Here is an 18,332-nt window from a genome sequence, read left to right on the forward strand (position 1 = left end):
AATTCCATGAAAAAATCCATCAGATCCAGTCTGGCACTTTCAGCCATATAGAGATATTATTTATGCATTGATTTGATACAAACTTGCAAAAAATGTTTATCTTGATAATGTCTAGGCCAAGTTAGAAATCGGTCACGTGGGGTCAAAAACTAGTTCACCTGGTCATATCAAAGAAAAACCTCGCTAACACCCTAGAGACCAAATTTATGATCTTATCTTCTTGAAACTTGGTCAGAATGTTTATCTTGATGATTCAAGTTCGAAACTGGGCCATGTTTAGTCAAAAACTAGGCCATCATGCAAATCAAAGGAAATGCTTGAGCACCGTAGAGGTCACATTAATGACCCTATCTTCATAAAACTTGGTCAGAATGTTTATCTTAAGGTTTAACAGGTGAGGGATATAGGGTCATCATGACCCTCTTGCTCCTCTTCAAATCGGGCCAGTGTGTCGGTTCATATGATTTTTCCCATCAGCTTTATACTACCATAGCTTTTAGTGATCACATACTGTACCGACACGTTTTTTTAATCCCAACAATAAAATTTTCGTAAATGCTTTCGCTATTCAGATTGTAATTTCCACAGGAAATGTTTAAGTCTTTTCATTGGTTTAAATAATATTTATTCAACATAATTGCAGTTATTACAATGTTACATATATCAACATAGAAGATACATAACATAGTTTCAACGGTAACAAAATGAATAATCCATCTCACAATTTCTGCTTACAGTTTCTTCGTTTATCAGTATGGTATGAGACATAAATTTGTCAAACTGTAGTATAAAAAGAAATATATTTTCGGATATGATTTTTTTTGTTTTAAGTCTTTTCATTGAACCATTTCTCCACAAAAGAAATTTAAGAATTTCATACTTTGTATTTCTAAGAGAAATTAATCAAGTTTTTTTCTTAACTTTGACTTGTGTATGAAATAAGATAGGATTACCATAATAGTATATTGTCCTGGGATACTGTATTAGGCTCGAGTGAATTTTTCCAAGACGAATTACACGAAGCTGCATGCAAAATCCGCCCTAGCAAAATCCACGGTAGCCGAATACAGTACTGTTATAATCGACATCTTATTACATTTTATTATAATTATATAACACTATATTTTTGTTTGTGTGTTTTTAATGTTTGACCAAGTAACATCAAGGTTTATCGCTGTTAATATATAAATGAATGGGTCTCTTATGTGCGCCTTTTATAGAAATGTGTCAGGTAAACAAAGCAGTGCGGCAACATGCACAATACAGGATTAAAATTACAATACGGGAATTGTTTTCTGCCAGTTCGTATTTACTTGTGAAAAACAAGCCGAGGTTTTTACAAAATTATACAAATATATATAATAAATGGGTATGTTGAATACATGAAAGATAACAGCCACCATCTATTCATTTCATGCCAAGACAAATCTTCTGCAACCGCAATTCACATCTGTTCTAATCATTTCATGTTTTATTCTCTCTCATTCACAAAGTTATATATAATCCAGTTTTAAGGTTACACATCACGGAAAAATGCACCACTAATAAAGATGAATATAACAACAGTGGTTCTAACATGGTATCCCCGAGTAAAGCATATTACATCATAAAACTGTACGCATGACATACATGTTTGCTGATGCAGCGTGTGTAAACTGAGAGTATTTGCTACATGAACCTTGTCTTACATAATTATTTTATAATATAAATCATCGAATTCAAATTAAAATACAAACATTGTATATATTTTGTTTCGATTATCGTATGTGGACTGCAAATATATCTTGTTATTATTTTGGTACATGTCCATCTTTTGCAAAGTTTATCAGTCTCAGCGCCTCGACTCCCTTCATCCCGAAGTCTTCTTTAAGCATGTCTTTATCTAGTCCAGTTAGCGTCCGACCATCAATTAGCTGTGTTTTAAAGTTGTCTATATACTTTTCCAATTTAAGTTTCCTCATATACTCTGACACCTCTTCAATTGTTAGTTTGGCTACATCTTTACAGCTATCAACATCAGATGTGCTCGTCTCTGTTATATTTTGTTTTTGCCTTGGCTCGTTTTCTTGCGCTATATGTACTGTAGGAGAAATTTGGCTTCTCGGAAGAACGTTGGAATATGGTGATTTAATTGAAGGGTGAATAGGTTTCTCTTGAACTGGGGCCAGTTTTCTCTCTGGAATAGGTGGGGCACTTTTTAACACATTTTCTTCGCGTTGATGTGAGGCTAAAGTAGTATTTTGCATCTTAGGTTGTAATGCTAATGCTAAAGGAGTTGGGGTACCAGATTTTAGAAGAACATTTGAATATGGTGATTCACCCGGGGGCTTAATTGGTTTTTTTAAAACTGGGACCAGTTTTCTCTCTGGAATAGGTGGCGCTCTTTGTAATACATTTTCTTCGCGTTTATGTAAGGCTGAAGTAGTATTTTGCACTTTAGGTTGTAATGCTAAAGGAGTAGGGGTACCAGATTTTAAAAGCTTTGGTTTGAATGATGGCATGGTTGGTTGTACATCTTTAGCTGATTCTGTACAAAGTTCTTGTAACTCGGATGTCCAGCTAGCTGTTTCTAATTCCTTTTTGTACATTGGTTGTTCAAGTGGTTGCTTATGTTCGCTTGGCTTTTGTTTTGTAGTATGTTTATCTCTAGCTGTGTTGTCAATCTCCTCATACAAACCAGGTTCTTCTTCGCCATTCTGCTCATCGGAGAGGTCAATTAAGCATACAGGCGTCTTGTGCACGAGCTTAACTATGTTAGAGTATTCTCTTGGCTCTACGTAAGTGTAAACCCCATCGGAATGAATTGCATTAGGGTCATATTCGGCGATATCTGAAATCATCATTTATAGATTAGTTCTTTTCATTATTATACATTTTCTCCCGCTCTGATAGGAAATATATTGTCCTTTTGTTGAAATATCTATTTCCAAATCGCAGTATTAGCCATGATATAAAATGTAATCTTTGGTTCTATGCAGACAAAGTTACTTTCTGTTTTAAGTTTAACGCCTTTTTAACAGCATTTCAGTTATGTAACAACGGGATATAGCTTTAATTTTAATGTTAATGATATCCAGGAATACAAATTCACTTTTTAACATGCCTAATATCGCTTCAATCTAAATAAAAAAAAAGTTATGTGATATTAACAACTATTTGAAGGATGATATGTCATGATAATATGGCTAAAACTTTTTACTTGGATTTCCGAATTCAAGGTCAAATTCAATGCCAGCGGCCTCGTGATCTAGTGTTTGTTGGTAGTTTGTCCATTTTTCCTCCGACTGATCTTTGATCCCAGTAACAACGGACACACGAAGCTGCGAGAGATACAGCGGTACGGGAATTACTTCTGGGTTCATCACACCTGAAAATGCATGTCGCGGGAATATTAATTAACGTTAAGAAATTAAGTGATGCTCATTGTCCACTATGAAATGCGCAAAGGAAACCTTCGGTGACAGTATCAGATCAGCTCACCTGCGCATGCGCAATCCCCTGAGGCATGTTACTACTATTCACTTACAGTTAAAATGCGGCATTCTTCTCGTTCACATAAGTAAATGGTCTATATTTTTCGGAAACTCCGAAAGCTACTAACAACGTCTAAAATAACTTGCTTTTTATTATTTTGATGACTAATTTAATTACTCTGTCACATAATGCATGGCTATCTTAAAGTGGCTGACCTCCAGATGGCATGAAAACAAAGCAAAATGAAAAGCTTAAGATTTCAGGAAACTATTGCTATATTTCTCAAGAAAGCTTTGAAACTTAGTTACTGACAGATTATATGTTATGGACAAACAATATTCGTTTATGTTTCCATTTGAATTTTAAAACCGTTTTCCACGGGGTACCGAAGGCAAGCTGCCTTAACCAAGAGCTTAACGTAAACGGCCAGTAAGCATGAATTCTTCCAAGGCGTATTGGTCAAGATTCTAGGGCAGTTTTGATTGCCATGGCAACCCGGGTTCGATTCTCAACCCAGACTTGTCCTTTTTCTTAATTTAGCATTTCAAAAAAAATAGTTTTTAAAGGAAACTCCTGTCCTAATTTTCATCATACAACCAAAGTTCAATTGAAAAGATATTGTTTTCGCCAAACTGTTTAGTTCAGTCACTTTAGTTAATAACTAATACAAAACTTATTCTTTCTGAAGTACAACAGATAAAAATATTTTTTTGTCATTTTGTGTTAAAAAAGACCTAAAGTGAAGTTATTATCTTCAAAATTCTTTCAAAGAGTGCCCACCGTCACAAATATTTTAGCGTAAGTCATATGTTGAGAATTTATACTTTCTGAAGAACAAGAGAAACTATGACAGATGCCTCTGTGTAAATATACTTTGAAGATGGTGTTCAATCCACACGAAATGGTGGAAATGTCAGTATGTGTAGCAATTTGGAAACCATTTATGCAAATATTACTAGGATTTTTATGCTTTATATGACATTTTGTATTAGAAAACACAGCAGTACAATAAAGATGAATTGTTTTACGTTTTGTCATCAACAAGATATTTATAATTTTTCTGTGTGAATCCTACGTACCCTTTAAATTGGCATGCTTCGAGATAAATATCAAAGTTCATATGTTTAAACACATACCAACTGATATCAGATATCCAAAATGATAAACTGTTATTGTTTCAGTATATATTGTTAATATATACGTTATAAACGATGGCTTAATTACGGGTATTTGATATTAGATATCAAGTTTTCTACAAATAACATCGACTATATTAGTATTTTATCAGATAAAATCTTCATTGAACGTATAGAATCATATGAGCCGCACCATGAGAAAACCAGCATAGTGCGTTTGCGACCAGCATGGATCCAGACCAGCCTGCGCATCATCGCAGTCCGGTCAGGATTCATGCTGTTCGCTTTCAAAGCATATTGCAATTAGAGAAACTGTTAGCGAACAGCATGGATCCTGACCAGATTGCGCGGATGCGCAGGCTGGTCTGGACCCATGCTGGTCGCAAGCGCATTATGTTGGTTTTCTCACGGCGCGGCTCATATTAAAATTTCATCCCATTGTAGAAACGCACCACTAAAACTTGAAAGCATTTGCATTTAGTAAAAAATGAATTTGGAGACATCTACCTTTAGACTTACCGTCATTTATAAAGTTCCCAAGAAGATATACTTCGTCAAATACCTGGATAAGGTCTAAACTTGGAATGTTGTTTGTATTTACCGTTTGGTTACCTACTGTTATTGTCTGGTCTTTGGGGAATTGCACGGTGATCGGAAGAGTGTTTTCCTTCAATATAGTGTATATCTGTTTTGGTTTTCCTCCTATTTCAATTGAAAGATTGATAGTAAAATGTTTCAATAATATCAAAAAGATAAAGGTCTTCGAAAGTTTACATAATTATTCAAAAAAGTACTATCGTTTTTAATACTATATTCGAAAATTTCTGAAATCATCTTTAAAAATATATTCAAAATTAGTCTTAGAAACTTAGAGAAATCGTTTGAAACTTTACCCGCCTTACATCCTCTAAACGTAGTTTTAAATAAAAAAAAATAATCGAAAACAACATTAAAGGGAAATCAATTCTCTTTGCATCAGTTATTAACTGATTATTATTATTATTGGTTTAAACAATATTTTATTCAACAAATAGCATGTTACAAAAGCAAGGGAACGAGTAGTAAGCTAATAAGCTTTTTTAGAAACTCTTTCCCGAAAACAGGCACGTACTAAATTAGTGACAACAATTAATTGTAAAATTAATGCAATATGCTGGCAGTCAATTCTTTATAAATACGTTCAAGTTTGAAATATTTTACGAGTTCTGAATTTGGAGTTGACTGTATACTGGTAAATTGATGACATGAAATAGAAATGTGATATTTAATACGTTTAGGACTGATGATTGTTTAAGTTAAATGAACATTACTGATAGAGAGAGGGGGGAGGCTGAGAGAGAGAGAGAGAGAGAGAGAGAGAGAGAGAGAGAGAGAGAGAGAGAGGGAGGGGGGGGGGGAGAGAGAGAGAGAGAGAGATGGTGTTTGGTTGCTTCTGGGATGGGGTTACTTGTAGGATATCAAGGAGTGATGTTTGCAAGTCTTAAATGAATCTCCTCTCTTGGTTTGATGTATGTATTCTTGAACATGAGAGAAAACAGATATATAATGTTGATTTGAGGACTATTTGCATCACCAAATAGGAGGAGTGGTAATGTAATGTTTGTGATAGGGCTAATTTAATCTTTTAACTGTGTTTGCTGCCTCTGGTATCGAGGACACTTGAGAAAGTAGTGGTGCGTCGTTTCAATCTCCCACATAGACAAAGAGGACTGTTAATAATGTTGTTTTTTTTTTAAATAGAGGCGCTCATTTAATGAGCTACAGTGTGTTCTTAATTTGGTATTGAGAATTTGGGACTTTCGATCAACAAAGTAGTAATGACAGGATACCTTTTTGGTATCCGTGTTATGTGTACCTTTAAAGCTATTGAGACTATGAGCTTGTCTATGTTCAGTGGGTTCCAGTCAGATATTGTTTGAGGCAGACATGAATAAGAATAGAGTTGTGTGTTACAATATATAGGTCAGAGGTCTTGAGCATTTCTTAGGTTGTAAGCAGTAGTGTTCCCAACAAGATTAGGTGGTACTAATGACGATAGGTAAGATGGAGTGAGCTTGTTCGACATTTTATAGAAAAGAGTAGTCCTTTGTTTCCTTCTTCGTTCTTATAGAGGTTGAAAACAGATCTCTTTGTACAGATTGTGGAAAGAGACTAATTTTGTGGTCCCTGGTGTAATTTTGTTTGTTTGTTTGTTTTGGATTTAACGCCGTTTTTCAACAGTATTCCAGTCATGTAACGGCGGGCAGTTAACCTAACCAGCGTTCCTGGATTCTGTACCATACAAACCTGTTCTCCGCAAGTAACTGCCAACTTCCCCATGTGAATCAGAGGTGGAAGACAAATGATTTCAGACACGATGTCGTTTATCAAATAGTCACGAAGAACATACACCCCGCCCGAGGATCGAACTCACGACCCCGCGATCCGTAGACCAACGCTCTTACCTACTGAGCTTAGCGGGCGGTTGTTCCCTGGTATAATTAGAAGGGCTTCCAGTTGTATCTTTTCTAGTTCGAATTCATCCTGGGTAGTAATGTTGTCCCAGACAACATTAGAGTACTCAAGAAGGGGTCTAATGAAAGCAGTATAGATGGTTTCCAATGATTTCCTATCCAGAACAAATGTAAAGCTTCTCATGATGTTTACCCTTTGCCGTGCCTTTATCTTGATGTTTTCAATATGCTCATGCCAGGATCCATCACTGGCAGAAGTGACACCAATGTGTTTATGAGATTGGAACGCACTTCATAGTAAGTGGCGGATAAAAAGGTTTGTGAACTTTACGAGATAGTAATAGAGATCTGATTTTGATGGGCTGAAATCCACAAGATCAGAGTTAAGTGTGATTGCAGAGTTATATGGATTGTCAACGATGATGTAAAGACTGGTTATCGTCTGTAAAGAGGCGGATAGTAGAGTTGATGTCACGGACAATGTCATTAATATATACAAGGAGTTGAGGGCCAAGAATCGGGACTTGTGGGACGTCCGCGTTTACATGTAAAATATCACAAAAGACCCCTGAAAAGACCACTCTTTGCTTTATTATTATTTTTTTTATTATTATTATTATTGTTAATAAAAACGTGTAATGGTTAGTCACATTAACATATTATATTCAGTGTAAATGTAGGTAGGGATTTATTGCTTTAGACTTGGTTAAAATTTCATCTTATTGGTTGACCACTTTGTCAAAGAATGCAGTTAGAATGTACACAATAACCCAATAAGTATGACCCTTAATGCAATGGTAAGTGGCGTTCACTGAGTTATCAGAGTCGGTGATGTTGTCCGAAAAACATTTCTATATTCCGCTCATCATTTTTTTTTTCAATAAAGTTGATATTAAAGAAAAAATTCCCCCATGGACAGTAGTGCTAAATGACGTTTCGCAGACTTTCCAACATGGCAAAGCCCGTATCGCAATAAACTACGGGTCAACTCAAAATTAAGATTTATACTAAGCGGAGTTTTTGTTTTTTAAAAAAGCAAAATCCAAGGAACATAAAAGTTACTTCCTTCCATGTAATGATGTTAAAATCAACCTAGTATTGTCAGAGTTATCATCCTTTTATTAATGCGGTTGATATTATATATGTAAAGAAGGATACTTTTTCAGATTTCAAGAATTAACACACGCGTTATAGCCATTGAATTAATAAAAAAAACTGCAAAGAGCTTCTGCGACGCCCTTCTCGTGGCAAATACCTGTTAATTGTACATGTCTATTAGTAAAACGGATGTAAAAGTATTGCAAACTTGCCTAACATGAATGTAAAAGTAGTGCAAACTGGCCTAAAATTAATGTAAATTTAAAGTAGTGCAAGCTTGCCTAAGATGAATGTAAATGCAATGCAAATTTGCCTAAAATGAAACATCATACTCACGTTTTTTATTTTGTTTTATGATACATAACTTCTGATCGTATAACTCTGGAATACTGAGCAACATAGAGTGCCTGACGTACTGTAACCTTGCCACTACCCGTCGCTGGTTGGATATTGCGTGTATACGAATTACCTAGGTTACAAAGATTTTACTAAATTATTTACTTATCTCAATAGAAGTTGACGTATACGTGATAGATTGACGTATACGTGATAGATTGATCATTCTAATATGTTTGTCTCTGTTAAATCACTCTTACGCTAGAATGACGTCACGTTAACGTGCGGTGACGTCAAAGTTTTTGTTGCGACCAAGAAAGAGCGCTTCTATATTTTATCTACTGTTTTAGATTAAAGGCATATTAGAATCGAAATAATTTATAGCACAACCGTGTTTTAACACTATACAATGTATACATTCGGATGGTAATGAAATTATTACGCCCGACGTATAACCATTCATCGTGCATAAATAGTGTTAAAGCACTATTTTGTTATTAAGTAGAATACTTTTCAATAGCTAAAGTGTTGGAGATAAACGTATATGTTACACTCACGTATACGTTATGAAACAATTTTATGTGACGTATATCATAGTGAAATGTTAACAGTCTAGAACCCTTATTATGGTCAAACCTGTATTCGAAGAGTATTTTGTCTTTATTTTTTATAACGTATAGTCTATATACACACAAAAAAATAGATGCACAAAACGTAACAAAACAAAGGCAAGTTGGTTCCGTTTAAATTACAAATTGGAAATTATATTGCAGTTGTTTATTATCCCAGGTCGTTTCTGTTCACATGTGCTCATCAGTAAGCTCTTCTCTAGTTCTAACAGTACTTACGTATAATAATATGACCCTGTTTTAAAAGGTATGCTTTCTGCAAAATATTCAAATCATGCAAAAATTGAACAAAATGTATATTATAATAAGAATAATTTACTTCAACGATAAAATTACGGAAGTACTAATATACCTCAGCACGGATTAACCAAACTATATTATAGTCCGATCCCATTTTGTTAAGGTTTTTATCTTGTTGCTGTTGTTTGCGTATTGTTTGTGGTTATATATTGAGCTTCCATAAATGTTCTGAGCATCTTTTTATTGTATTAAATGCCATGATATGAGGCATTCATTTCGGAAGGACCTTCTAAAAACTCATATTGCCATGGTAAAATTTCAAAGTAGAGAGCGAATACAAATGAGCCGCGCCATGAGAAAACCAACATAGTGCATTTGCGACCAGTATGGATCCCGAGCAGCCTGCGCATCCGCGCAGTGTGGTCAGGATCCATGCTGTTCGCTAACGGTTTCTGTAATTGCAATAGGTTTTGAAAGCGAACGGCATGGATCCTGACCAGACTGTGCGGATCCATGCTGGTCGCAAACGCACTATGTTGGCTTTCTCATGGTGCGACTCAAATATTTGTGTACTTTATTTTAATCATTCCATGGCCTTGGCTGTTGTGTGTTCTGGCATTGCATCGAACTAATTGTATTTGACTTATTATTCGATTGAAGCTATGACTTACATTATAAACTGTGAGGTTGGTCTTGGTTTTTATCAAAATGGCATCATCTTAAGGAAAACATGCTGGTAAATCAATGCAAGTTTTGCAATAAAATTTGAAAAATAAATGTCACGTTACCTGTTTAAGCCAATGAGAAAGGGCAACATTACAAAATAAGTTGGTAATATGTTACAATAGTTGATAAGGTTATACCTCTTAGTAGAAAGTTACTAAAGAAAACCCGAATGCTATATTTCTATGTCACCTGTCCTCTGTCAAATATGTCTTCAATAATTTCGCCGCAAAATCCCTCGCTTACTATGACTGTCTTTGGGAGATAGCTGTGAAACTCCTCGTAGAACTGTACTACGTTATAATCGGTTTGATTGTACTGGAACTCTATACCTCTAAAACGTATTAGGAAACACAGTCAGTATTTTACGATATTAAGAATATCTAAAAGCTGTTAGGCTTTATTTCAAAAACCATTATTACGATGACCCCTAAAATGGAAAGTGAGCTTTAATGTATACATCTGCTTTTGTAGGTCCTCTGTAAAAAAAGTTTTAGCATAACATTAATGTTACGTATCAAAAAGTGTAAAAATGAACATCAATTTATTACTTGCAAAAAGTTAAAAATGCTACAAAGCCGTCATCAACTGTAAGTAAAATGCGCATAAAGGCAAGGTGCAACTACATGGGAGAGAGGACCATTAGGAAGACTAAAATGTGTTTGTAAAGTGACAAATTGGTTAGAGTTCTACCTAATGGGAAGAAAAATGAATCCTTTAAATATTGGAATCTTTAGTGGACACCCCTTCGAATTATAAATGGTATTGCCAAAACTGAATGATGAACCCGCCCATTTTAGAAATTTAGCAGGGTAAGGCTTAAAGTCTTGTCTTTTAGTAAATTTCAGATTTAGCTATATCAATAAGATTTCTAGAAAATTAACTGAAAGCTAAAAATAAAGTTTTGAAACATATCACTGCAAAACATCATTATACATTTACGAAGGACTGACATAGTAACAGACGTAACTGAACATTATACGACACACCAAAAAAGAAAATGTATTTTGAACATACTTAATTCATAAATATTAACCTTAAGCCTGCTGGCGGCAAATGGTTGTGCCTGCAGGCCAATATCAACTTGCACATCCGTGCAGGCTGATCATGGTCTGCACTGTTTGCTAATCAGTCAGTAAATTTTCAGAGAACACCCCTTTGAATGATAAGTGGTATTGCCAAAATTGAATGATGGACCGGTTCATTTTAGAAATTTAGCAGGGCAAAGGTTAAATATTACCAAAACAGTACCAAACGTATATAAAATCAAATATTTTTTATTACATGAATTTCAGTGACAATTTTTAAAAAAGAAATAAAACGAAATATAAAACATATTCAATTTACCAAACCTATGTGCTGCACATGCCGATTAAAATTGTGACTGTCCATGTAGGTTCACTTGTACGTTATATGCTTCATATATTTTAATATTACATATATTATATGCTGCTGGAGAATGCATGTATTTTCTTGTTAGCTCACATGAGCCAAAGGCTCATGGTGAGCTTTGGTGACCGCTCAGTGTCCGTCGTCCGTCGTGTGTTGTCCGTCCATCAACATTTTCTAAAAAATGTTCTCGAAAACCACTAGGCAGAATTACACCAAACTTCACAGGAATGATCCGTGGGTGGTCTCCTTACAAAATCATTCAAAAAATTTAATTTCACGCAGAACTCTGGTTGCCATGCCAACCGAAAGGAAAAAATTTAAAAATCTTCTTGTCCCAAACCGCAAACCGCAAAGATAGTTCAAATTGTGCCCCTGGGATGAAAAGAGGCACCGTCTCAAGTTTTACAAAGACTTATATCCTTTTCGCAGCCTTAATATACTAAAACGTATTAGCGTCTGATGGCCCTTTCACGCTTCCGTAGAAACAACATTTATTACACGAAACTTATTTTGAAAATATTTCTGAAATGTCTAGGTCTGCAGCTCTCAAATACGGTTATATCTTACATCTGAGGCATATACTGACACTCTCAGACAACATCAAAAATGACATTTTGAGCGATTTGATGAAGTTCCAAAATTATCAATGTACCCTTGGTCCGTTACGGACCCCTGTGGGATTTCTGTTTATCCAGAGCTCAAATATTTTTTCATAGATTAAAAGCTGACATGCTGTACTAAAGCCCAGGTAATTTCAATTCGTAATAAAGTGCTGAAAATTGGCTCCCCAATAGCAAAAAATAAAAAAGAAGTCCACGCGCATACATTTAGACGGGGTGACCCCTGCGCGTGACCCCTGACTATCTACGAATCAAAATGCGGCTTTCGTTTTCAGGTTTAGCATTTCTGCTTTCATTTTATTTCCTTCCGGAAATAGCTGAAGGTCGAGTGACGTCATTTTCTGTGTTGTCAAAAACATACATATGCCTGGCGAGATTGCATAAATATGTGCTGGCCGTCCTAAGGATATAGGAAAAAAACTTTAAAAATATTCTTGTCTCAAACCACAAGACCTAGGCCTTTGATATTTGGTATGTAGCATTGCCCTATGTTCCTCTACAAAGATTGTTTAAATCATGACCCTGGGTGAAGAGACCCGCCCCGGGGGTTCCAAGTTTTACATAGACTTATATAGGAATAAAACTTTAAAAATCTTCTTGCCTGAAACTGTAAGGCCTAGGCTTTTGATATTTGGTTTATTGCATTGCCTTGTGGTCCTCTACCACAGTTGTTTAAATTATGACCCTGGGGTGAAAAGAGGCGCTGCCCTGGGGGTCCCAAGTTTTTACATAGATTTATATAGGAAAAAACTTTTAAAATCTTCTGGTCTGAAAGTTCAAGGCCTAGGCCTTTGATATTTGGTATGCAGCATTTCCTAGTGGTTCTCTAACAAGATTGTTCAAATTATGCCCCTGGCGTGAAAAGAGGCCCTGCCCCGGAGGTCACTTATATGAGTTATATAGGAAAAAATACTTCAAAACTTATCTGATCATTTTTCTTAGACTGTTTAATTATAATTACCTGATGATCCCAAGTAATTAGGGATCACTTGACTGTGACCTTGACCTACTGACCTACTTTCTTGGATGACATATACAGTTTTGCAAACCGATCTTAACACTGACTTTCAGTGACCATGAATGTTACCTACTGACCTACTGCCTTAATATTTTAGCAACAGTTTGACATTTGAAATATGTAGCTCATATTACTCAGGTGAGCGATCCAGGGTCATCATGACCCTCTTGTAAAACTAGACATAGGGTATTTTAAATGGAGGATAATAGATGTGAGTAAAACACAAAATTATTGTAGACATATCCATTTTTATGCAGAGATACCAGATATCCAATTATTTTCTGGCAATTTGAAAAGTTTTGTGTAATTCCGATTATTAGGATAAAATCGCCTGTAAGTGCTCACTTATAGATAAATGGATATTGCGGATAATTTACAGAGAATACTGCGAACCGGTGTGTTTTCGAGTGCTTACTAAAAATAATCTTATGATTGACTGGAATCAAGTTAACTAAGTGAACACGTTGATGGCAAACTTGGGCGCTAACACCAACTTTTGTCCTGTAAAGATGCTTCAGTGGAAACACACAAAAAAGTAAATAACTTTTAAAGGAAGTTTTCGATACAATTAAGTTGATATGTGACTGACAGAAATATGTACCGTGAAAATCATGAAGCTGTTACAATTAACGTCGAATTAAAATCCACAGATTACTAATGTGTTGGAGTTAATTTTAAATATTGTTAATGTAATTAACAAATAGAGCTCTACAGGACTTGGTTTGAACCACGACTTACAAGGTGACACGAGCAAGATTCTTAGAAAAGTATATGGTAAATGATTGATGTCAGCGGCCTTTACCATCTGGTCAAGAGGTCTTCCGTAAGAAGATGTACCTGCGGTGCTTCTTTTACATACTGTGAAATCATTAATATTCGTGGGGGACTAATTTTCGTGGATATTGTGGTTGAGTCAATCCACGAAATTTAATCCCAACGAACAAGTAAAATTCCCATTTATTTTATGTTTAAAAGTTGAAATCCACGAATTTATATCCCCACGAAACTGCCGTTTTGACCAAAACCACGAAATTTCATGCCCACGAAATTAAATGATATTACAGTAATCATCGAAAGCTTACGAGACGTGAACGTGTTACAATAATTTTTATCAGTTGAATATATATAGATAGGAATATAGATATGAACACTCGTGTCTACTTTTTATAAACAGATAAAATACAGGAACACGTTTATCGTTTTTTTTGAATGTCATAAACCGTATCTATTTTATATGGCGGGTTTGATTTATTATACAATATGATATAATTTATCAAAACATCAGTGTGACTCAATGCGTGTGACAATCAGTGCAAGATAAGACAAAATTAGCAAAATTGGCGGTCATGTTTGCATACATTCACAACGATTAGAATGTAATATACCCGTTAAAATCATACATTCTAGGCTGCAAATGATTTACAGTATAAACATTTTAACAATTTATATTACTGGCTAATAAGCACTCCACTTTTTCGATCATCTCATATGTTTATCATTAGAATATGTCAAGGACTTGAGATAAACCATGACCCTTAATTACACCTACAATCCTCCATGCATGGTGTACTCCAAAACACTGACATGAAGTCAGAGGGCGTTAGCAAAACAAAAATTGTCTCAAGTGATCCCACATGATCATGAAAAGAACAGATTACATTACAAATGCCATGTGCACCGTATAAAAAAAAATATCACACATCATTTATAAAAATCAACAAAGATAAAATCTTTACAATTTGCATTGAAAATTCACATTTTAAGGTTTCGATGGAGGACTTGGGAAACAAAAATCAAACAACACCAAATCATAGAAAGAAAGAGTTGTTTGACGTGAAAATTGAACAGCATGTAAAACATGTATATTACTTTACAAAACAAGTGTCAGTATACTGATATAAACATTGAATTCCGGAAAAGGGCTGCCTAAAGGGGCTCCACTTCCGGACAGTTAAACGCCTTTAAAAACTCACCATTTTCAAACACTGTTACACATGTTTGTTTTGATGCATTTGCAATAGCGTGCGAGTGGTGAAATTTCGCATAACAAGGTGGAACATAGTTTTCAGCAATTGTTTATCTTTTTTTCTTTACAAATGGCATTCATTTTCAAAGGGAGACAACTTTTTCTCAAAGATTACTTAAAATAATCGGAAAAAGTTGTTTCCCTTTGAAAATGAATGCCATTTGTACTTAAAATAATCGGGAACAGTTGTCTCCCTTTGAAAATGAATGCCATTTGTAAAGAAATAAAGATAAACAATTGCTGAAAACTGTGTTCCACCTTGTTATGCGAAATTTCACCACTCGCACGCTATTGCAAATGCATCAAAACGAACATGTGTAACTGTTCTTTGAAAATGGTGAGTTTTTAAAGGCGTTTAACTGTCCGGAAGTGGAGCCCCTTTAGGCAGCCCTTTTCCGGAATTCAATGTTTATATCAGTATACTGACACTTGTTTCGTAAAGTAATATACATGTTTTACATGCTGTTCAATTTTCATGTCAAACAACTCTTTCTTTCTATGATTTGGTGTTGTTTGATTTTTGTTTCTCAAGGCCTCCATCGAAACCTTAATGAAATGACTCATCAACAAGATTTTAATTTTATGCCTTTAAACTGGTTTCATATAGAGCATAGATAAGTTTATTTAATTTCCACTACTGGGAAAGAAGATATCTGTGAATGTCGAAATGTTTTAGGGTATAAAGGATAGGTTGATATTTTTTACATTTAGACTTAAATTACTGTATGAATTTATATCTCATTCTTTTACTGGCTTGCAAACAGACAATATGACATTCATTTTAGTTGTTTACTTCTTTTCTTATTTTTCATATGTGATCTTACGGTAATAAAGCCATCCTGTGCTGACTTAATCAGTGCGTATGTATAAAAGCATCAGTGAGTGAAAAGTATTTGATAGAAATTTAAAGAGCTGAATGTTTTTGAAAAGAGTACACATATTATAATTCTGATTTATAGGAAACAATCTTGGGAAGTTTGTTAGGATGTGGATTTCATATTAACTAATGTTTGAAAAATGGCTCAAACTATCCTGTACAAACAATCAGTGCGTATGTAAACAATGAACAAAAACATGAATTTTTATTAAAAGTTTAATGTTTTGAAAAGAATAGGCACTTATCTTCTAGTATACAGAAAAGGAATAACTGCAATTTTTTTTTCTTTCAACTGGAATGAAGAAAAAGTTTGTTAGCTACCCTCTATACCCTAAAACATTGTATTATCTAAACAGGATATGATGGAAAACATAAAATCCTATTCCAGGAGCGAGTTGCGACTTGGCCGATAGATACCTCAATCCACCAGAAACTGTATGGAGGCATTGAGGATCTTCGGCAAACCACAAGTTTCATCGAGGCTACTGGTCTGACAGTGTAGATGCGAACGACAAGAAGAATAAAATCCTATTGACTAACTTACTTGCTGTAAGGTTTCGGCTCCTTCGTTGCTACACGTTTGGGTATCAACGGTGCCTCCATATTTGTATGGCTTCCATGCTGCAACAGATCCCCTGGTCCTTGGTTTGACTCCGACACACGGTTATCCATTTGTCAATGAATTTTGACGATGCACACGTTAGTAAGAAAAAAACGTGAGATGATATAACATTCATTACATTTTAAACTTGCTAAATTTCGTGGTTTATCAGCTGAAAATGAGATATCTTCAAACAAATAGGTAATCGAGTAAGAGATAATCTTTTGTATCCCTGTAAACTTCCTGGTTATCCTTTTTTGACGCTCATATTCATGTGACTTTCACTATTTTGTTTTTATCAATTTTGATATTACAGAGATACATATATAACATGAAAATGTGCTACAGTTTTTGTTGATTTTCTTTTCACAATACATGTATCACTTTTTATTACACACACTAGGACGATTGTTTAAAAATGAAATTTACTAGATAAAACCTGATAACTTTATACTCAGGTCTGTGGCAAAATTACTTAGGTCTGTGGCAAAATTATAGAATTCAGCAGCAGTATATAAGTAAACAATTCCCATGCATATACACGCAGCCATCATAAAATAGGATTTTTGTTTAATTTCTCAGACTTTTCTCATTTCAGTAATATCATTTTAAATGTGTACTTCATACATAAAATCAGGCTCAATACTCGAGTTCGCATTATAAGGTAAGCGCAGATTAACCGATCGGGAGGTCTTGAGTTCGATACCTGGGCGAGGTATATGTTCTTAATGGCGGTTTAATAAAAAGAACATTGTATCTGAAATAATTCGTCCTCCACTTCTTGTACTTAAGTTGGCAGTTACTTGTGGAGAATAGGTTTGTACTGGTACAGAATCCAGAACACAGGTCCGGCTAACTGCCCGCCTTTACATAATTGAATTACTGTGGAAAAAAAGGCGATAAACCCACATTTGAAAAACAAAGATAACAAGGGTCTTAAGCAAACATTGAGGTCAAATCTTGCGTAATATATCGCAATAAGTAGGTTATTTTATACATAAAGAAAAGTTGTTATTTGTAAAGGTCACACGCGTGTATTGTGACTTATCTAAAACACTGGGATCATTTATATTCTCAATCTGTTTTAAATAGTTAAAATAATGTCTTCCTCTTACCTTACCACAAAAATATTAATGAAAAATATTTTTACATACAGAGAAGAAATTTGCCCGTTTGTCCATTTTCTACCAAAAAATAGTTTACGGAAGGGGATAAGTGACAAAACCATGTCATATGTTATGTGTCAACTCGAAAATTCAACCTAATTGACTCTTAATTTGACCTTAAGTAATTCAAAATTTAGACATAACATATGTAAGTCGATGTTTTAATTTATTAACTCGAGATTTAGGCTTACTAAAAGTAATTTTAATCTCGAAATATTGACATTCCAGCTCTTAAATTTGGCTTAATTTACTAACAACAATGTATGGTCGTATATGCATAGGTCAAGGTCATGATTAGGGTCCTTTTGTTGCACTAGAGGTAATAGAAAATGACCAAGAAATGTTCGAACTTCTTATACTATAACTAGTTTACCTATATGTACATGTAGGAGGTTTCTGACCCGGTCCAATGCCCTATGGAAAGGACATATAGCCATATATCACACTATATCCGACTGTTTTCACCATATCTTGAAGATTTTCTACCTGGTTCAACATGCAACGACCTGGCCTTAAGCCTATGCTATTACTTGGTTTTTTGCT

At 34.9% G+C, this 18,332-nt stretch overlaps 1 protein-coding gene across 1 annotated transcript; it reads right to left on the bottom strand.

Annotated features, from left to right (window-relative positions):
- Window positions 1-480: 480 nt before the first annotated feature.
- On the bottom strand, window positions 481-17,017 carry LOC123540203 (uncharacterized). Its single transcript, XM_045325026.2, has 6 exons — window positions 16,567-17,017; window positions 10,282-10,423; window positions 8,498-8,630; window positions 5,130-5,312; window positions 3,200-3,367; window positions 481-2,830 (listed from the first exon to the last, which is right to left on the bottom strand). The coding sequence occupies exons 1-6, from the start codon at window positions 16,692-16,694 to the stop codon at window positions 1,791-1,793; spliced, it is 1,794 nt and encodes a 597-aa protein (XP_045180961.2). The 5' UTR covers window positions 16,695-17,017; the 3' UTR covers window positions 481-1,790.
- Between the last annotated feature and the right edge of the window lie 1,315 nt (window positions 17,018-18,332).

The sequence above is a fragment of the Mercenaria mercenaria genome, chromosome 16 (assembly GCF_021730395.1).
Source record: "Mercenaria mercenaria strain notata chromosome 16, MADL_Memer_1, whole genome shotgun sequence".
NCBI classification, from domain to species: domain Eukaryota; kingdom Metazoa; phylum Mollusca; class Bivalvia; order Venerida; family Veneridae; genus Mercenaria; species Mercenaria mercenaria.